The 22,653-nt window shown below is 41.9% G+C and overlaps 1 protein-coding gene across 3 annotated transcripts in view; it reads left to right on the forward strand.

The window, feature by feature from the left end:
• Nucleotides 1-22,653, forward strand: part of SLC35D2 (solute carrier family 35 member D2) — a 649,758-nt gene that overhangs the window by 500,030 nt on the left and 127,075 nt on the right. For all 3 annotated transcript variants that reach the window (XM_044059523.1, XM_044059521.1, XR_006363184.1), the window contains one exon: nt 19,702-19,794. In XM_044059523.1, the coding sequence (XP_043915458.1) occupies nt 19,702-19,794 (93 nt within the window). The remainder of the gene's footprint in view (nt 1-19,701; nt 19,795-22,653) is intronic.

The following is a 22,653-nucleotide window of genomic DNA, read 5'->3' on the forward strand; positions in this document are numbered from 1 at the left end:
AACCCCAGGTCTGGAAAAATGCAAAAACATAAATTGTTAGACATGATGGCAAAAAGGTGACCATGCAGCAAAACAAAGAGGAGAAGATGCCAAACTCAAAAGAATGTAAAACAGAAAGTAGTGCTTCAAGATTTAACAAGTGAAGGAGTTGCACTTAATTATAATTCAAACCCACTGGGTAAATCCCAGTTGATGACCAGTCCACAGTGGTCATAATAAGGCCCACTCTGACTCCTCTCTATTCCTGAGTGGCAACGTAGGACAGGTGATAAAGAAAGGCACCTGCCTGACTTCACCATGCAATACCAAAGAGAATTTTCTAGCTGTGAATGCCATAATGTCATATGGAAATGAAATAGCATGCAGAAGCATCAAAGCTATTCAAGGCACCCCATCAAGAATCCTTTTCATGTTGTAGTGATGAACCCATTAATGGGTGGCCATGGTGGTGCAGTGATTAGCATTGCCGCCTCACAGCAAGAGGTTCTCCAGTTTGATTCTCGGCTGGGGTACCTTCTTCATGGCCAGCCTTAGGCATAGGCGAACTAGGCGACCGCCTAGGGCGCGGTACAGGCCGGCCTTGTAAAGGGCACGTTATGCATTTATTTACTTATTTTTTTCATTAATATAAAGTTTGCGCTCTTTTTGGCACTGGAACCAGAGGGTGGAAGGTGGGGGAGGGGAGGCGAGGCTAACACCCCCCCACTTACAGCTGCAGGTTAGCCAGGAGGCTAAAAAAAAATATATAGTTTGCGGTGCAAGAATCTTCTCCTTTAAGGAGAAACTTGCGTGCGTCACGACGCCAACATCATCCAAATGCATTCTGCAGTTCCGCGCGGAATTTAAGCCAGCAGTTCAAAAGAAGAGTTAAGTCTGTGTCTCCGCGTGTGGCCGTTTGGGTTATAAAGAAAGTAAGTGTATGTGTGTGCGTTTATGTGTAATTTAAACTGTTTATTTCTGTATGAGAAAGAATGTGTGTGGGTATGTACGTATGCGTATGGTATTTAAATTCGTTGTTCTGTTTGTATGAGATATAAAGTGTGTGTATGTTACTGTGTGAGAGTAGGTGTGTGTGTGTGTGTGTGTGTGTGTGTGTGTGTGTGTGTGTGTGTGTGTGTGTGTGTGTGTGTGTGTGTGTGTGTGTGTGAGACCTCTCAACGTCTTAGAGCAGGAAATCTGGACTAAGCCAATAAAGTGGGATAATGGCCCTAAAATAGGAAAACTTTTTAAATATTGCTCTTAGAAAGTTGATAGAAAGCTGATAGGTTTTGCATTACTGCTGCAACTTCAGTCTTGAAAGATTTACCAGTAATTTGGAAAAAAAACATAACTTTATGGAAAACAGACAAAATTGAGGTCCCTCTCAAGTATCCAGATTTAACATTATAGCTTGTCTGTTTCTCATAATTTGTGATTTTCTGGCAAATCAGGGAGGACTGAAGTCACTAAATAGCACTGCAAGCAAAACTATCCATATTTTTCTGGCCATTGTATCCACATTATTTTAGGTTCTGTCCAGATTTTTTGCACTAAGAGGTTGACAGGTATGCATACCTCTCAACTGTCCAGATTTTTGCCTCATATTTTTGGCCTATTCCTCATAAAAAGTTATGGTTTTATGGCAAATCACTGAGGATTGAAATAACTAAATGCCAAACATTTGAGTTTCAGCCCTCATTTCCCTCAGAAAATGCATGTTAAGACAAATGCTTCTAAGTTTGTAAAAGCAATATTTTAATTTGTCCCTCTTTTTGTGGCCTTTGCCCCCCCCCCCCCACCAATATTTTAGGCTTTGTCCAACATTCTTGTACTAAGAGGTTGAGAGGTATGGAGGCATGGTATGTAATGCCTTAGTTGCCGATTATTTGGTGCATTTTAAAGGGGATAGGGGTCTGTATTCCCAAGTATCCTCTTTTCTATAAGATGCCTAGTTGTCAGTTTCTCAGTCATTCCCTATTGCAATATTACCAGCTTACCAGTTTTTTAATGTAAAGTAGGCAATTACTTTGTCAAGGGCAGCAGGAACTGAATTTGTAGATGAAGCACTGAAATGTAAAGTTGTTTGCCAGTAACAACCTCTTCATTATTTACAAATCTCTTTAATGTAGAATTATTCGGATTAATTTTACTTCTGCAGAGATTGTGTTTATGATTGACACTGCTTCTTCTTCTTTCAGCTGCTCCCGTTAGGGGCCACCACAGCAGATCAATTGTTTCCATTTCTTCCTGTCCTTTGCATCTTGCTCTGTCACACCAACCACCTGCATGTCCTCTCTCACCACATCCATAAACCTTATCTTAGGCCACCCTCTTTTCCTGTTACCTAGCAGCTTCATCCTTAGCATCTTTTTTCCAATATACTCTGCATCCCTCCTCAGCACGTGTCCAAACCAACATAATCTTGCCTCTCTGGCTTTGTCTCCAAACCTTCCAAACTGGGCTGACCCTCTAATATACTTATTCCTAATCCTGTCCATCCTCGTCACACCCAGTGTAAATCTTAACATCTTCAACTCTGCCACATCAAGCTCTGACTCCTGCCTTTTTGTCAATGCCACTGTCTCCAACCCATATAACTTAGCTGGTCTCACTACCCTCTTGTAGACCTTCCCTTTCACTCTTACTGGTACTCGTCTATCACAAATCACTCCTGACACTCTTCTCCACCCACTCCATCCTGCCTGTACTCTCTTCTTCACCTCTCTTCCACACTCACCATTACTCTTAACTGTTGATCCCAAGTACTTAAACTTATCCATCTTCGCCACCTCTACTCCCTGCATCCTCACCATTCCTCTATCCTCCCTCTCATTCACGCACATATATTCTTTCTTAGTCCTGCTGACCTTCATTCCTCTTCTCTCTAGAGCATATCTCCACCTCTCCAGGGTCTCCTCCACCTGTTCCGTACTCTCACTACAGATCACAATGTCATCTGCAAACATCATAGTCCACGGGGACTCCTGTCTGATCTCGTCTGTCAACCTGTCCATCACCATTGCAAATAAGAAAGGGCTCAGAGCTGATCCTTGATGTAATCCCACCTCCACCTTAAACGCATCCGTCACTCCCACCGCAGACCTCACCGCTGTCACACTACCCTCATACATATCCTGTACCACTTTTACATACTTCTCTGACACTCCCGACTTCCTCATACAGTACCACAACTCCTCTCTAGGCACTCTGTCATATGCTTTCTCTGGTGGATTGTAATGACAGACTTCTGAGTGGCCTTTTATGGTTACAGTGTTCTGAAATGGGCAGTTTTGTCATTATTGAGTCATGCATTTTGTTTCATTGCTTGCTGGAAAAATGTTCAAAATTACAAATTTAAAACATACTAACAACTGGTGCTGTATTGTACATAGAATATAATTTATTACAATCAGGAAGGTGAATCAAAGAACACATGCAGGTATTCATGGCCATAAAAATGTGTTCAAGGAGCCTGTAGTTTGAAAATAGCCCAAAGGTAAACTTAATTCTCCACTTTCCAGATACATTTTATTTGAATGTAGGTTTTGATGCTGTTTCAATGGCAGGGAAGTTTACTGCTCATGCTAAGCCTGTTTTCATTATGAGGCTGTACTGTTTAGCAAGTGGCTATTGGTGTTTGGTTATTTTATTTCAAAGGAAGAAAGTTTAGTGCTGCTCATGCTAAGTCTGTTTTCAATGTGCAACTATTTTATCAAATGGCACACTGTTGTAGAATCTGAAAGCAGTGTTAGTAGTATAATTGCCTTTGGTGCAGAAGGCTGTGGATTCTACGTCCACACCATATAGATGAAGTACTGACTTTGCAGAAGTGCTGATATCACAGTACCCATATGATTGCAGATTATCTGGTGTATTATAAGGAGAAATAGGGGCTCTGCACTCCTGAGTGTTTCCTCCTTTGTATGAGATGGCTTGTATGAGATAACTATAAACTGGTCGGTTTCAGTCATTTCTATTGCAATATTACCGGTTTACCAAATTTTTAATGTAATATAGATGATTAATTCAAGGGAAATAGACACTGAATTTGTAGATGAAACATTGAGGTGTAAAGTTGTTTGCCAGTAGCATCCTCTTCATTAGTTACAGATTTATTTTACTGTGGAATTATTCCAATGATTTTACTTCTGTAGAGATTTTGTATCGAGTGATATTGGTGAATTGTAATGACAGAGTCTGGATTGCCTTTTATGGTTGAAATTTTCTGAAATGGGTAGTTTTGTCATTGGTTTATACTTTGTTTCATTGCTTATTAAAATGTTTAAAACTACAAATTTAAAACCCATTCTAACAAGTGGTGCTGTATTATACAAGGAATATAACTTAATACAATTTTGTTGTTGTTGTGTCTTTCGGCTTTTCCCGGTTAGGGCTTGCCACAGCGGAACTCCGGTCCGCTAATGATTGGCAGTAGATTTTTACGTGCCGAGTTGCCAGCTCTGACGCACAACCTTCAACAAAGGTACGCCCATTCACACATGTCTCCACACAGAAGATGCTCTAGCTGAGAATCGAACAGGACAACGTCGTACTGTGAGGCGACAACGCTACCGCAGCACCACCACCACAGTATGTAACTTAATACAATCAGGAAGGTGAATAAAAGAACAAATTCATGTATGCATTCCCTAAAATGTGTGCAAGGAGTCTAATTAGAAAACTGTCCAAAGGTAAACCTAATCCTCCACTGGCCAGATGCATTTTCTATGAATGTGGGGTTTCATGCCATCTCAATGGCAGAGAAGTTTACTGGTCATGCTAAGTCTGTTTTCATTGCAAGACTGTATTGTTTAGCAAATGGCTATCTGTGTTTTTGCTGTTCTAGTTTAAGCTACTGTACACAGGGGGAAGAGAGGTTGCTATTCTACTTTCACTGAGCTGTAAAGGTCGTTCACCATCCAGAGTAAATTAAACTGTGTAGATTAACTTAAGCATCTCTTTGAAAGAAGGCACATGGGCTTCTACTTTCTGAGGGCATGACTTTTACAGTAAAATGTGTGAAGGAGCAACAGATAAAGCAGGTTTATTAAAAAAAAATCCACCTTCACTTGCAGTTTAACTATATTACAAGGTATCTTTTCTTCCTATGTATTTAAATAATTGAAGGAAATGACTGGAGTGGCTTTCTTAGGGAGTGACCTACATGTGGGTGTGGTTTATAGGGGTGTTTCATGAGTATGGTATGGGTGGGGCTTAAGGGGGTGCCAGAGCGCTACTTCGCCTAGGGCGCCATTTCAGCTAATGCCAGCCCTGCTTCAGATGAGTACCCCATAGGGGTTTTTGATTATCCTTTGCTACTGCTGTTGGGTTTCATGTCAAGCAGAAAAGGAAAGTGTAGGTGTGGAAGGCAAATTCCACATAAAGATTCGCATGAGCTCTGCCTGTTTTGCTTAGGCCAGGAACAAGACTACACTACTTGTTGTATTTGTCAGGCCTTTGTTCCCAAAACCCTCAGGAGTCGCTTAGCTGCCTTAAAACTTTATTTTGAGAACCAACATCTAAAGCATTTGACTAAAGCAATGGATCTGACATCAGGCCCCTCAGATGAGCCGCTAGTCAAAAAGGCCAAAAAGTCTAGGCCCAAACTGACTGCTGTGCCCTCCCTTCCAGCCGTACCTCTTGAGACCGATGAAGGCCCGAACTCCGAGCCAGAATACTCAGACATTCCTTTGATGGGTACACAGGAGGATGCCATTAAAGAATCTGAGGGCACATACCAGAGCGAATCGCAGGCATCCGTATCAGTCGCCAAGGGGGGACCTAGTCTAATCATATCTGAGGGTCTTTGTGGGGTCTTACAAATTGTAGTTCGCAAGGACGTTAGCTCTGATATTGTGGAGTACCATTCGGTGTCTGGCCCTCCCACTCTTCACCGGATCTCCAATACCTCAACCTTGGAGTCCCATAAAAAGAAGAAGAAGCAAAAAAACAAACATCTTGCCCCTTCGCTGACACTCTCTGCATCCAAACAACTTCCTGACTGACAGGCCTTCACCTAAGGCCTTTTGAATGACTTCTTAGCCCTACGCCAGGCCCTTACTTTGGCCCAAGCCCCTAAAGCATCTACCCCCAAAGGTATACATGCTCTGGATGCCTCATCTAAAGAAGAGGATTCATCAGGGGATGAATCTGTCACCTACACCTCACAAATTCCTTCCCCTCTAGAGTAGGCTTCTCCAGAGGAGAAGTCCAATGGCACTGATTCTCCAGGAGAAGATTTCACCTTCAGGGAAACCATTACCTGCATGAAAGAATTCTTTAAGTGGAACAGCAGTCAGGTCTCAGAAATCCGGAAGAGCTATTATGATCTCTTTTGCAAATGGAGTCTCCCAACCCATCTTCTGTACCTCCAGTGCACCCTGCCTTCTTGGATGCATTCCTGGCTGCCTGCAAAAACCCTGATTCACAACCTCTGGCACCCAACCGCCCAGACAGGTTTTATAAGGTCATTGAGGATGCTATATTCCTGTGTAAAGCACCCTCTGCAGACCCTTCAGTCATTACTGTGGCTACAGACAAAACTGCTAAGCTACTCCCTTCCCTTTTCCCTCCTGCCATCTGACAAGGAGAGCAGGTTAATGGAATGCCTAGGGAAAAAGATCTACACTTCTGCTACCGTAGCAGTAAGAAAAATCAGCTACCAAACCCACATGGCCAAATATTCCCTGGCTCTGCTAGCTGATGTGACAAAACAACTAGGGTCCTCCCTGACTCACCAGCCAAGGCTAAAAATATTGACCCTGTTGAATTCCTGCACTTGGGTGACCAAGCACTCTATTAAGTGCAGTTATGATGCAGTAGAGGGTCTCATCTAGGGCTGCTTTTTCAGGGTCTGTCATTAGGAGATACTCCTGGCTTAGGTTGCAGCCTCTCCCTGATGACATCAAGACTAAACTCTTGGACGTACCCCTAGACAAAAAAGATTTATTTGGTTCTGCAGCTGCTGACTTTTTTAAGGCCCTCCAAGTGAAGGGCAAGGAGCTACAGGATCTGAGACACATTTTTATCTCTCCGATCCCACGCTTCCAAAGAAATTACCCTAAAAAACTCTTTTGTAAGAAGGCCTGCCAGGCAGTTGCCAGCCAAAAGCAAAAAAGACTCCAGGAAACAGACCTCGGGCAGGTCTGCTCCTTTTACTCCTGCTATCAAACAACCTTTCAGGGTAAGCCTGGTAGCCTGTGACTACCAAGCACCGGACCCAAACATCCCACTTTCCATGCATCTCTCTCTCTCTGCCAGCTTGGAATCAGGTTACCCAAGACTCTTGGGTCCTCTCTATAATAAAACTGGGATACTTCATGAGATGGGAGACCAAACCTACTCACAAAGGCATTCCTCAACCCCCTTGAGAACAACTGCCTTCCTTCCCCTCAGTTCTTCATGAGCTCCTAGATCAAGAAACCATTCAAGAAGACCCTCCACATGCAAGAGGAAAGTGATTTTACTCCAGGATGTTCCAAGTTCCCAGGAAAGAAGGTACATGGAGACCGATCCTGTAATTGTCCCACCTCAACACCTTCCTTCAAGTTTCCTCCTTTTGGATGCTCACTCTTCCTACCCTTCTTCCCTTGATCTTAGCCCAGGCCTTCTTAGTATCCTTGGATATAAAAGATGCCTACTTACACATTCCAATCCATCCCCTCTTCAGGAAATTTCTCCACTTTTCAGTGGGTTTTGCACACTATCAGTTCTGTGGTTTTCCATTTGGACTCTCTATGGCCCAAGAGTGTTTACAAAATGCCTGGCACCAGTCATGGCCTTTGCCAGGACAAAGGGTATCCAACTTTTCCCCTACCTAGACGATATACTGATCCAGGCCCCATTGGCTCCTATGCTTCTACAACATCCGGACTTCACCAGTTACCTCTTGAGAAGTCTGGGATTCACTATAAATCTCAAAACATCATCCCTGATTCCTTCTCAGGATCATGTGTTCCTGGGGTGCTGTATCATAACAGAAAAAATGGTGCCCTGTCTGCCCCCAGAAAAAAATTCTCTCTCTCACTACTTATTTCAAGGAACTACTCCATCTAAAAGTCATTTCAGCCAGGGAGTTCCTCAGGGTCCTGGGAGTCATGGCCACCACCATTCCCATGGTTCCCCTGGCAAAACTTCACATGAGAAAGTTCCAATGGTACTTGAAAACAGTCTGGAAACAACATCTGCACCCCCTGGAGTTCATGATTCCAATGTTTCCATGCCTTTCCAGGGAATTGAACTGGTGGATAGTCCAGATAAATGCCAACCTATGCCTGCCCCTGCTCCTCAAACAGAACCTCTTCACAGATGCTTCAGACACAGGTTGGGGGGCAACCTTGGGAGAATGGAGATTGAGAAACCTATGGGCCCTCACTCAACAGAAAGAACATATTAATATCAAGGAAGTGACAGCCATGATGTTAGCCCTACAAATTTTCAGGGATCACCTCCTGCCAGGCACACTGAGGTGGTAGACATACAATACCACAGTGCTGTGGTACATCAACAAACGGGGGGACAAAGTCCTACCTCCTGTGCAGGTTAGCCCTGCAGGCATGGGAAATCATCCTAGACAGACAAGTAAACATCCAAGCTGTCTACATTCCCTCAGCAGGCAATGTGATGGCAAATACTCTAAGCAGGACCATGACTCTATCTCATGAATGGATGCTAAACAGGGATGTGTTTCTGGACCTGGTCCATTGATGGGGTATTCCAGATGTGAATCTGTTTGCCTCCCCCATGAACAGACAGCTTCCAACCTTCTGCTCCAGGGTACCACACCCCGAAGCATGGAGGGTGGATGCTCTCTCATTCCCTTGGAATGGGATGTATGCTTATGCATTCCCGCCATTCTCTCTCATACAAAAAGTTCTGCTGAAAATTCAGAAAGAATAACTTCAAATCTTGTTGGTGACTCCCTATTGGCCAGGGTAGCAATGGTTCCCCCTACTACTCCATCTAACCAAGGGCAATCACCACAAGTTACCCCAATGGATGGACCTACTCACACAGGAGAGGGGAACACTCATACACCCAAAACTGTCCACTCTGAGCCTTACATTGTGGGTGATAGGGCATTGATTCCCCTCAGACACCTTTACACAGAGGATGTGCTTCAAGTTTTGCAGGAGGCCAGAAAATCAAATACCAGAAAATCATACCTTTTAAAGTGGAAGAGAGTTTATGCCTGGTGTCAAAAACACAACTTACAACCACTGGTAGTAGAACCCCCAGTGGTTCTGTCCTATCTGTGTGAATTGATGAAGTCTGGACTATCTTATTCCTCTATCAAGACCCATTTTCTGCCATCTCAGCATGCCTGCCTCTCACCCCTTCTTTGGCTTCTAGGCTGGAAGTAAAATTTTTCCTAAAAGGGGTTCTGCACCTCAAACCACTAAGGAAGCCCATCCCGCTTCCTTGGGATCTTAACGTTGTACTGGAGAAATTGACACTGCCACCCTTCGAGCAGTGTACTCTCCAACATTGTACATGGAAAAAACTATACTCTTGGTGGCCATTACTTCAGCCAGAAGAGTCTCAGAACTACAAGCCCTTATGGCCTCCCATCCTTTTACTTTTTTCCAGAACGACATGGTGTCTTTGTGCACCAATCCTACCTTTATGCCCAAAGTGGTCAATGAGCTGTCCTTGAATAAGGCCATCAGTTTACCCACATTCTTTCCTTCACCCCAAAACCCAGCTGAAAGGATTCTACATACCCTAGATATTCACAAACAAGTTAGATACTATCTGGCCAAGACCAAACATATCCGTAAATTAGACAGGCTTTTTGTGTCTTTCCACCCAAGAGCCCTGGGATGCCCTGTTTCCAAGCAAACCATATCCTCTTGGATATCCAAAACAATCACCTTTTGCTATACTGCCCATGGCAGAAGCCTTCCCTTCCCAGTAAAGGCACACTCCACTAGGGCAGTATCCTCCTCTGGAGTCTTTTTCAAGAGCCTGGAAACAGCTACCACTGTAGAAGCAGCTACATGGTCCTCTGTCCATACCTTTACCAAACACTACAAGATGGACATTGTTTCTAGGGCCAAAGTAGGGCTTGCCAGAGCCATGCTGCATGGGTTTGTGGAAAATGCTTTTGTTCCTCCTCCCAATTCTTAGTACAGGAGCTTTTGCACTCTCCCTTAGGTTATGAATGCAGCAGCATATGAATAGTAGGAAATAGTATTGTTGTGTAAAATCTTACCATAACTTTAGATGTCCTTTTCGTGTATATGCTGCTGTATAGTTTCCCACCCTACCTTCCCCCTTGTACCTGCCTGACTCCTGAGTACCCACTCGGTAGTCGCTGTTTCCGGTGCCATTCAGTTCTGAGGAGGATGTATGCTGACATATGTTTTTGTACCTGACATTTGTTTATGGCCAACATCCACAGAGAGAGAAGTGGAACGTCACATGCACCGTAGGAGTATAAAATGGGCAGACGTATGAGAGTCAACCGGGGGGGGGGGGCTCCCTTGTGTTATGAATACAGCAGTATATAGAAGAGAAGGACATCTAAAGTTATGGTAAGATTTTACACAACAATATTATCTACAACTCTGTTTATCGGTGTACTGGTTAGCTACAGTATTCGGTAAAAAGATCCCACTATTTTGTAATAAATAAATAGGTGTTAACTGGAATTTCTTAATTTCAATCAGACAAAATTATCCTTTTTGTAATTATGCTGTTAATGGCTATCTTCCTGGACACACATAAAGGAAACTTCAATAAAGAACATAATAGCCATGGGTCATAAGTATATTCAATGTCAAAGTTATAATTAAGTATCTCCTTGACTAAGTGAGGTGTTTTTACCTACCCAGGAGCAATCCTTGTACAAGGCCATCACATATGCAATCAATAACCAATGTGGCCACATCCTTACTACGTTACTTGGGCTAGACCAGCCCAGAGCTTCTTTTTTTTTTTTTTTTTTTTTTTTGCTGGATCACTCAATTTCTAAAGGATTAACAATAAATCTTGTCACTTTTTAAGATTTTTCAAATTCCTTAACTGTAATGTCCAAGTTGATTTATTTGTTCTGTTTTTAAAGGGTTTTATTAATTAACTCATAACAAAGACATCTAAGAAAATGAATCTGTGGCTAAGGACTTTTCTGTGAACAAAGTAGCTACATGACTAGATGAAGTATTAAATAGCATGAAAATTTTCTGAATGTATTTCTGTGCATTTTTATCTCTGTGCATCTCATCATATCTGCACTTTGAACAGTAGTTAAAAGTATATCCAGCACTGAATGTTTGAGCATTACTTTCTCAAAATAGCAAATTACTTTTTGTTTGATAGTCATTCTTCACTGATGTACAAATAGTCTGCACATATTGTCTCTAAGCAGTCGAGTTTTGCTTGAAGTGTCAACTCATGCAAGACAAGTCAATCCAATATGACAGTAAGACCATAACAAGGTAACAAACATTTACTCTCGTGTTAATCACAGTTTAGGGGAAAAAATTATCATTTTTTTTCTTAAAGAATAAATAAAACCTAAACATAACTTTTCCTCATCTTACATTATGTTGATGCTCTTACTAAATGTTTCTCTGTACTTTCAATGTAAGTAAAGAATTGTATGTCTCTTGCAACACTGTCTTTCGGCATTTGACTCATTTGCTGTTACTTCTTATTATCCATTCCATTCAAAAGACAGGTATGCCTTAAACACAACACTCCCTCTTTGAAGAATAAGTTCTCTGTCCTAGAAAATGATCCCTACACTGCCACTTATTAAAAAACATGGCTTAGCTGATGTTCTTCGTGTTTCACTGTTACAGTCATTACATTTGGGTTATCTGCTTGCAGTAGCCCTCAGTCAGCCTGATTAACAAAGTCGTGGGTCCTACATCGGCTGCTGTCTCCTCTTCCATGATGTCAGGTCGTCAGGGGTATAAAACATGCAGCCGACTTCATTACATCAGTCTTTCTTGCCATGCGGTGCCCAAAGCAGAAGCAGTTCGCAAGTGCCAGTCAGCCGACTCCTGAAATTTTCGTTTTCGAATGTCAGAACCGAAGTCTTCAACTAAAAGCTAAGTACCCCATTGGGGAAACTTTTTCTTGCTCTAATCCGATGTCAGTAAAAGTAAATAATTGCATTTCTTGTGGAAAGCAAATACCTCCTAAAGATTTTCATTTGCACTGTATTCCTTGCTTAGGCATTGACCACGATATACCTCACTGTCGGTTTTGTGCCTTATTTAAACCACGAACTATCCGTCATCAGTATATTTTCACTTCTAAATATTTTGGTGCTCGGTTTAATTATCCCGATATGTCTTTGGTAAGCCATCCGACTACCAACATTCCGAAAAAATGCAAAGATAAAGACAGAGACAGGTCACCGAGGCGTAGGCACTCAGTGAGGTGCTTTCGCAGCCCCTGATACCCGCTACTTCAGATTCGCAGGCCTCTACTGAGACCCATTCAGAGTCTGGTATGCCGCGAGATGCTTCATCTGTGGAACCTGCGGATGTCTCTACCTTGGATGGGTCCGGAGCCGCTGTGCAGGCACCGGCTTCTGAGGGGTGTATTCAGGCCTACGGACTTGCATATTAAACCGACGCCATCTTCTTCATCAAGGCCTAAATCTCCAACCCTGCCTAGAAAACTGATGCCCAGACCACATGGTCAGGCCTCTATGCCTAAAAAACAAATGATAAGAATGACTGAAGACCTTATTACTTTATTCAGGGGAAGCCCACCTTTCCCCTCTAAGAGCCTAGGACCGAGTTTGCTTATGATTTTTCTGACCCAGATTCTGAAATTTCTGTTTCCTCTGATGACCAGGATTTACCCGTATCTACCTATGAGGATTCTGATGCTGAGGACTCTATTCCCTCTGCCACCCCTCCCTCCCACAGAGGTTTTCTCTTTTGGTGAAACCTTGCATACTCTCAGGGAACATTTTAATTGGGAAAGTCAGGTTTTCTCTGATTCTAAAAAGAGGCTTAAGGATTTCTTACTCCTGCCCCAGCACAAGCCTTTAGCTATACCTCCTGTACTGGACATTGTGGATGATGCCTTTTCGGAATCTAGCATGGCCTCTGAATCATTACCTCCTGCTCACAGAAAACCTGATAGATATTACAGGGTTCCTGACTCTCACAAGTTCCTTTTCAAAAATCCTACTGCGGATCCTGAAACCATTTCACAGGGACCCAAGGACATTGAAGCTACTACTGCCAAAAATCCTATCCCCTCTGACAGAGACTCCAGGGCGCTGGATAGATGGGGTAAGAAGTTATAACTTCTGCAACTTTGGCCATTAGGGCCTTGAATTGCCAGTTTCATATGTTAAAGTATCAGCAGCATATTATTGGATTGCTTAAACAGAAAATGATGATGATTCCTGATTGTGCTGAAAATAAGGATTTACAGGATTTAATGCATTCTGCTGAACAAGTTGGTAAACATACGTTGCAATGTGGTTTTGATTCACTAGAGGCATCTTGCAGGGCTGCTGTAACCAAGTCTGTACTTAGAAGGCATGCTTGCTTAAGGAGCAATCCTTGCCAGATTATGTTAAAGCACAATTACTGGATGCTCCCTTAAATCAGGACCGCCTGTTTGGGGACAAGGCAGAAGAAGTTCTTAAAAAGATGGAGGAAAAAGCTAAATCAATGCAAACCGTTAAAGATTTTTTTTTTTTTTTTTTTACAAGTACAACCTCTGAGATTTAGTAGGCATTGGCCTTCTTTGAGTTGGTCATTTCATGTCTCTTCCAGACCTTCTCAGTCCAAACCCAGATCCAGCAGAGCATCCAGGCTTCAGTCCCAGGGGACACACAGGACTAAGCAGTGGGGGGCCTTCACTTCCAAATCTGGGAGTAATAAAACTTCCCTGCTATGGCAAACTGTCTCAATGACTTCTTTTTAAAACTTCCAAGCACTTCTCAACTGACTGCCCCTTTGGGGGGAAATATGGCATTACATGCAAAGAACTGGGGACTCATTACCCAGGACAAATGGGTTTTAAATATAGTGTCCCAAGGATACAGATTTCACTTCCACACGTTACCAACTCTAAGTGGTTGGCTGGATCTACCTCCAAATCAGTGGGCAGAGGCCCAAAAGCAAGTATTCTCTCTCTTAAGCATCGGGGCTATTCAGTTGGTACCAAAAGAGGAAAAGGGACACAGTTTCTACTCTAGACTTTTCCTGGTACCCAGAAAAGACAATTCGTGGCATCCTATCCTGGACCTGTCTACTCTAAACACCTTTTTGGTGATTCCAAAATTCGATGCTGACTCTTCACCAATTGCTTCTTATGCTAGGCAAAGATGCCTGGTTGGCAACACCAGATTTAAAGGAGGCATACCTGCATATCCCAATCAAGGAATCTTGCAGAAGATACCTATGCTTCAAAGCAGGCTACACTCACTATCAGTTCTCTGCACTGCCCTTTGACTTATCTACTGCGCCCAGGGTATTCACAAAGTGCCTAACTCCAGTCATTGCATTTTGCAGGCAAAGAAATATTCAAATATACCCATACCTGGACAATTGCCTAATTCAGGCAGAAAACCAGGACATACTTTTGAATCATCTGGCTTTTGTACAAAAGGTGCTAACTTGTTTGGGGTACACCATAAACAAAAGAAATCACACCTGGTACCCTGTCAACAAATTATATTCCTGGGAGCAAGCTTGAATACAACTTCTCAGATGGCTTTCCTCATGCCAGAGAAACAAATTCACTTGACAACCTACTTCAAACAAGTGGCCACAAAAACCCTGCTATCTGCAAGGCAAATACTACAAGTCTTGGGGTTCATGGCCTCCTGCATTCTTCTAATTCCATATGCAAGACTGCATATTAGGAAACTACAATGGTATCTAAAAAGCCTATGGTGTCAACACTCTCAGGATCTAGAAGCAATGATTTCTATCATACCTTGCCTACTCCTAGAGTTCCTTTGGTGGGCAGAGGCCTGCCAACAAAACAAAGGACTACCATTCACACTACCCCCTGCCACCCAAACGCTAACAACAGACGCATCAGATTATGCATGGAGGGCGCACCTGGCAGGGAAGTGCATTCAGGGCAAATGGAACCCAAGTCAAATGCACCTGCATATCAATCTAAAAGAAATGTTAGCTGTACAGAATGCTCTGACAGCCTTCAGGGACCACCTTCTTCCAGGACAATTAATGGTAAAGACGGACAACACCACTGTTATGTGGTACATAAACAAGCAAGGGGGTACACATCCTTACTCCCTCTGCAGACTAGCCATGGCATTGTGGAACACAGCCTTGAGCTACCAAGTGCAACTACAAGCTCAATTCCTGCCAGGAAAACTAAATACACTGACAGACGAACTAAGCAGAAATCTCATGGACCCACACGAGTGGAAACTGGAACCAAGGATTTTCAACATGTTGACAAGCAAATGGGGGAGCCCAGATATAGACCTGTTTGCCTCCCCCCAGAACTATCAATTGGAAAAATTTTGCACAAGGACTCCCCACAGATAAGCTTCGAAAGTGGATGCTTTGTCCTTCAAAAAAACATGAACATTTTATGCCTTTCCTCCTTTACCTCTGCTCTCCAAAGCACTACTAAAGATCAAACAGGACAAACCAAGGATGATTTTGATTGCACCAGACTGGCCACGCCAACACTGGTACCCCCTCCTGCGCATTGTGTCACTGTTGGTCCCATGGCACCTGCGTCAGACTCCTACCCTGCTGTTTCAGCAGGAGAACCAGATTCTGCACCCTCAGCTTCAAACAAAGAACCTAGAAGCCAGGCTAATTACCTAATCTTTCCTTTACCATCCCTCAGTAAACCAGTGATGGATATCATTTTAGAGGCAAGGAGGCCTAGTACTAGAAAATCTTATGCTGAAAAATGGAAAAGATTCTGTGCCTGGAAGCAGTCTCAAGGGATGAGCACAGCAGTGCCCAATTTACCTCAGATTTTACAATACTTAACTGAGATGCTTCACAAGGGCCTTTCTTTTTCCTCAATAAAAATTCACTCCTCAGCCATTTCAGCTCATTACAACACAGAACTTCCCCTCTTCTCTCATCCATTGCTCAAGCAGTTCCTCAGAGGGGCCAAAAATTTAAGACCACCCAGGAGAGCTCCAAATCCAGCCTGGGACCTTAACTTTGTATTGGAGAAACTCAACCTTCCTCCTTTCGAGCCAGCTGCTACTGCAGATTTAAAATTCCTTTCTTGGAAAACAGCTTTCCTTTTAGCAGTCACTTCAGCAAGAAGGGTATCTGAATTACAGGCCCCCGTGGCAGTGGAGCCTTTCATCATCTTTCATGCGGACAGGGTGTCCCTCAGTACCAATCCCTCTTTCATGCCAAAGGTGGTATCCAGTGTGGCCCTTAATCAGTCCATCCATTTGCCAACCTTCTTTCCTAATCCACAGAACAAAGGGGAACGGATACTGCACTCCTTAGATGTGCACAGACAACTTAGATTCTACTTGGACAGGACTAAATCTCAAAGGAAATCTGGACAACTTCTGGTGACATTTGCTGCAGGGACAGAGGGGAAGGCCATTTCAAAGCAAACCATATCCAAATGGACAGGCCATTGCATTCATTTCTGCTATAAGCACCATGGAAAACTTATCCCACAGGGGATCAGACCCCACTCAACCAGGGCTGCATCTACCTCTACAGCCTTTCTCAGAGGTGTACCTACCAGGGACTCCCTAAAAGCTGCTACCTAGAGTTCTGTACATACTTTCACCAAGCATTACCATTTGCCAATTTTCTCTAAATCCAGAGCTGGCTTTGCCACGCCAGTTTTGCAGGGCCTTATAGCTGGTCCTTACGCTATCCAAATTCGTCCTCCCATCCTTAGCTTTGGGAATCTACCCAAATGTAATGACTGCAACAGTGAAACACGAAGAACATAGCACAGTTGTGTACACTTACCATAAATGTAGATGTTTGAGTGTATTCATTGTTGCAGTCCTGGTTACCCTCCCTCCAGCCCCCTGACTTTTTGTGGCTATACCTCTTCTCTCCTTTACAATGCTTAAAAGATTTTTGGTGTATTTGCTTTTTTGTTGAAGGTATAACCTTGTATATTTATAGATTTAATTGCTTCCCATTAGGGGGGGCACCTGACATCTGGGGCAAGAAAACTGATGTAATGACGTCGGCTGCATGTTTTATACCCCTGACGACCTGACGTCACGGAAGAGGAGACAGCAGCCGACATAGGACCCAAGACTTTGTTAATCAGGCCGACTGAGGGCTACTGCAAGCAGATAACCCAAATGTAATGACTGCAACAGTGAATACACTCGAACATCTACATTTATGGTAAGTGTACACTACTGTACGTTTCCCCTGTATCTAATATTTACATGCATTTCAGCTTTGTCAGTGCACATGTTGGATTTGGATGAACATGTACTTTCAGTAGGAATGGATTTTTCTGTTTCTTATGTCACATGAGCCATTAATTTTAATGCTTTTAACCCAGGAAAACATTGCATAGCTAGGTATTTGTAGTCTCTCGTTATTTTTCTCTCACTTGGGTTATAAACCTATTCTTTCTCTGGGGATTCAAGTCACTTCACTGTGTATTGACTTTCACAGCTGCTCACTTCCATAGAGGCCATAAACCTGATGCATCTTTGGAGATTTACAGCTGTTTTACTAGGTAGTGTCTGAAAGCAGTTAATGCTGGAAGGTCACAAAACCTGACAGCCTGGAAAATATAAAAGAGTAAGTATGACTTCCTACAGCTAACCTGTACATAATTTTACAAAAATTAATAAACATGTAATTTCAACACTATTTTAACTGAAAATTAAAATATGAAACACTTATGAAAGCATATTTAACTCATGACAAGAAGCACAACCTAGAGCATTACTGGGAAAAAGTGCCTGACATTTTGCCCAGATACTCTGAACATTAGCAGTAATTCTTACTGCTGCCATTCTAAGTGATTGGAGGATCCTGTCTGAGAGCGCAGGACATTATAATATTATCTTTGGGGGCATTGTTTGTACTGTGGAAAGAGAAAGCTTAAAAAACAGATAAAATCATACAAGTGAGTTCACCCCTGTCAGGCCATTTTTAAGTTAGAACAAAAGAGTACTCTCAGTCTAACTGAATGGAGAGAACCACCTGATTCAAAAATTGATGGATTAAATATGTAACATAGTTGGAAGACAGAATACAGTGTTGGAGAAAGACCCTGTCACTGAAAATCAAAATTCTGCCAATTTGGCAGTCCATCAGGCTATTTTGAAGAAGACAAATAAGCAATACTAGCCGCCTTGATTGATTTAGAGTGATGTTAGTGTTAAGGGTAAGATGTGATCTTTTCTTCAGTTCTGACCATAGCCATCCTTTAAAAACAGCTATTTTCCACCTGTTTCCTTAAAAGTAAATTTGCCCAAGGCAATTTTGTTTTGATTTGTTAAATTTCATATACATATAGTAACCTTATTATTGTTGTTGTAAATGCACAAGGAAGCAGTACAAAAATGCAGAGACATCAGTGTTTGCCTTTTTTAATTTAAAAGATTTTGCATACTTTGTGCAAGCATTAATTCTTACAGTCAAGCATGCATATTTGCATCTCACAACTGTCCAGAATTTGGCAGAATGTGCACATTTTTGCCTCATAAAATTTGTGGTTTTCTGGCAAGTCACTGAGGATTGAAGTCACTAAGTAATGACAGACATTTTAGTTTCAGACTTCATCTCCTTCAGAAAATGCATGCTACTGTAAAACCTATTATTCTGGAAACTTTTTAAGTTTACAAGAGCAATATTTAAAATCTGTTCCCAATTAGGGACCAGTATAGCACAGTAAGAGCAAATGAAAGAATTATCCTTTAGAGGAATGTATTTGCATCACATTTCTCTACACTTTGTGTTTTACTTAATAGTTATCAGAAACTGTCAATGTATTTTGAGCTGGGCATAACTACTGAAAGGCAAAATTTGTTTTAACTGTGATTTCTAGACCCAACTCACATTATAATGGTTTTGCCATTTTTCATCTCTGTTTTTTTTATTAGGCATCAGCCTTAAATGTATGCCTACACATTGCACACCACTGGGAACAACCATAATTATATATGCAAACAGCTCTTTAGCATGTCACACGTTGCACTTCTGATTGAAGCTCTAGTTTATTGTCAACATTTCAAAACAAATGCTGTTTAGCTTTGCTTCCTTGGTTTGCTGTCTTTAAGTATGACTTCATAACTTTCATATATTTCCAGTTAGTGATTATTTTGATGTGATTTAGGTATGGTACAGTAAACGTCATTAAATTCTGCATATGTTAAATACTGAATATTATATATTATTTAATAAGCTACCTTTAGCTGTACTGCCAAACTAAAAAAAATGGAAGAGCAGCTTTTATTAAAAGACATAAAAACAGTGATATATTTCTAAGTGTGTCATTGCTGTAGTAGTCTCACTTCTTAGACTGATGACAGTACTGGCTGTACTGTCGTGACATTCAAGATCTACAGATCTTGAGTTCTAACCATTTGTTTTGCCCCCTCCCCCAAAGGTGCTGATGCATTGATATTAGCCAGTATTATACGGATAATTATATTCTTACTTATTACATTGCAAGATTGCTGCTTGGATGGCTCTAGTATTGTGTGATGTGTTTTCCAATGAAACTGGGAGAATATTTAGGACACAATGGCATTTGAACAACTTATATCCTTTTTCTTAATTTAAACAGGAACTTGGAAAGTATGGTGTTCTCTACTACAATGCCTGTTTCATGGTTTTACCAGCAGTACTGATCTGCTTTTGGACTGGGGACCTTCAGCAAGTAAGTCAAATTCAGAGTGTTCCATTTACGTCACCTCTGTGGTCACCTGCTTATGCATATATTTGTTCACTGCAAATTCTTTGAAGAAAATGCATTGAGTGTGTGTATTTTTTTTTCCTAGTCATGTCTTCATCACAGCAGTGCAAATGTTGACAGTAAAGAAATGCACTGTACTCCTGCAGAAAAAATGTGTTCTAACCAGATTAAGAATCTATAGGTGCTATTAATGAATGCAGTGTACCATGCTTGTACACTATAGACAGTGGGTACAGTAGCCCTTTATGAGTCATAAAATAGTGGTGCACAATGGAGGGAAAAAATCCATGCAAGGGCTTACTTACTAGAATGTCTGCAATTACCAAATGCTAACGCACTCACACACTACAACTATATTCATAAAAAAAAAAAACCTCCACAGGCCTAATCTCTTCCCATCTCTACAACCATAATGAATCTCTCCTCTTTAAAAGGAAACTCTTCCCTGCTCCCTGTAAACCACTTCCCATATCCATCAAGCTAGACTCCATAGGTTCTAAAACCCTAACCCATAACTCCTTAGAACATAGATACTTACCTTTACTTTATTCTAAACTAATCTCCCTCCTCCTCCTCTCTGGCGATATGCACTTTAACCCAGGACCTTCATATAACCTGTCCTCTAAACCAAACTTAAATTGTTCACCCACTCCCCATAAATCACTACTCTTTGCCACAATTAATGCCAGGAGCCTTTGTAATAAAATACCTGATTTTCATGCCTGGATCTTCTACAACAAACCTGATATTCTCTGTATCACAGAAACCTGGCTAAAGCCACTGAAATAATACCTCCCAACTGCAAAACTCATAAGAAATGACAGATCCCAAAAGAAAGGTGATGGAGTAACCCTACTTTTCTTCTCCTTCTTAACAGTGACACCCTATACTAAATTCATACCCCAATTTGCCACTGCTGAGCTAACCTTGGCCCTTCTAAAAGTTAACAACAATAAAAGTTTGTGCATCGCTACCCTGTACATACCACCAGGCAATAATATCCCTATTCTGGAAGATATTTTCTCCTGGTTCACCACCAACATAAATAATGAAACAATAATCCTAGGTGATGTCAATATTAACTGGTCTTCCATTCACTCATCAACCCCCACTCAAAGGATTAACCTATATCAATTCACACAGCTAATCAAAACTCCTACTAGACCAAATAAGGATAATACCACAGATAGCATCCTCGACTAGATACTAGTCTCCCATCCTAACAAAATTTCTGATAGTGGCACTCTCCCTGATTCCCTTAGCGACCATCTCCCTGCCTTCTCATACCGTTCCCCTTCTTCCCTCCTCCTACAGCACAAATATATTACAACCCGCTCCTTAAAAAATTTCAACCCTCAAACCTTCTCCAGTGCCTTAAAACAGACAAACTGGAACCCTCTAAAGTCCCTTCCTTTGGACGGCGCAGTCTCACACTTTAATACAGTTTTCTCTGATCTACTTAACTGCTTTGCCCCTTGCAGAACTAAACCACTCAAATACAAAACAGTCCCCTGGCTAACTAAAGAAACAAAAATCCTTATGCATCTCTGAGACAAAACTTGGAAATACTATCAGAAATTCAAAACTCCCAACTCTCTTACCAAATATAAGCAACTACGAAATCAAGCTAAAAAAACAAATAGCTATTGACCGTAAATCCTACTATCTTAAACTTCAAAACAACCATAAAACCAACCCCAAACAATTCTGGAGTAGCATCTCATCAATTCTCTGTCCAGGCAAGAAAGAGAACCCCTGCCCTGACCCAGACTCTCCTGACCTTGTCCCAGCTACCCAATTCAACTTCTTTTCATTGATTCTGTAGCCAAACCTACCTCATCTTTGCCAAATAATATCTCCTCCAACACATCCAAAACTACAGCTTCAACCTCCAATAACTCTCAGTCCTCTCCTTTCACTCTCAAATCTATTCCTGCCCATACTATAAAAAAAATCCTACTAAAACTAAAACCTTGTTCTAATGCCCCAGATAATATTCCATCCAACTTTCTCAAATTAGCTGCTGATGGCATAGCTCTACCCATCTCCAGCCTAATTAATTGCTCCATCCAGGAATCCTATGTACCACTCCTCTGGAAAAAAGCCTTCATCATCCCCCTCCACAGAGGAGGTAGCAACTTTACAATCTCCTAACTTTCGCCCAATAGCTGTCCTGTCCCCTATCTCTAAGATTCTTGAAAAATGTATCCACCTGCAACTTTTACCCTGCCTGCTTGACAATCAACTATTGACTCCAACACAGCATGGGTTTAGACCAGGAAATAGCACCACCACTGTCCTCCTCTCCTTCCTCGATGTCATCAACTCTGCCCGGGATTCTAGCAACATAGTTTCTACCCTCCTCCTCGATTCATCTAAGGCCATCCATACTGTCTCCCATAAGCTCCTCCTTTCCAAACTGCCTCATTTCAACCTTTCCTCTTCTTCCATCAACTGGTTCACCAGCTACCTATCAGCTAGGGAACAATCTGTAAAGTAGAACAACTGTACTTGTTCTTTCCTGCACTTTCCAACAGGGGTTCCTTAAGGCTCTATATTGGGTCCCTTGCTATTCAATATTTTTATTAATGACTTTTACAAAAACATCCCTAATGCTAAACTCGTCCAATACGCAGATGACTCTACCATCATCTGCTCTGCCAACACTCTCCCCAAACTAATAAACCTAACTCAAGAGGTCTTCTCCTGCACTGAATCCTGGATGCTAGACAACCACCTAATCTTTAATGCATCCAAATCCAAAATAATGATTTCCACCCCTTCTAGACACACTGTTATGTAACAAACATCATTCTCTATACT

Source organism: Protopterus annectens, chromosome 17.part0, assembly GCF_019279795.1.
Source record: "Protopterus annectens isolate FY-2018-M chromosome 17.part0, PAN1.0, whole genome shotgun sequence".
NCBI classification, from domain to species: Eukaryota; Metazoa; Chordata; order Ceratodontiformes; family Protopteridae; genus Protopterus; species Protopterus annectens.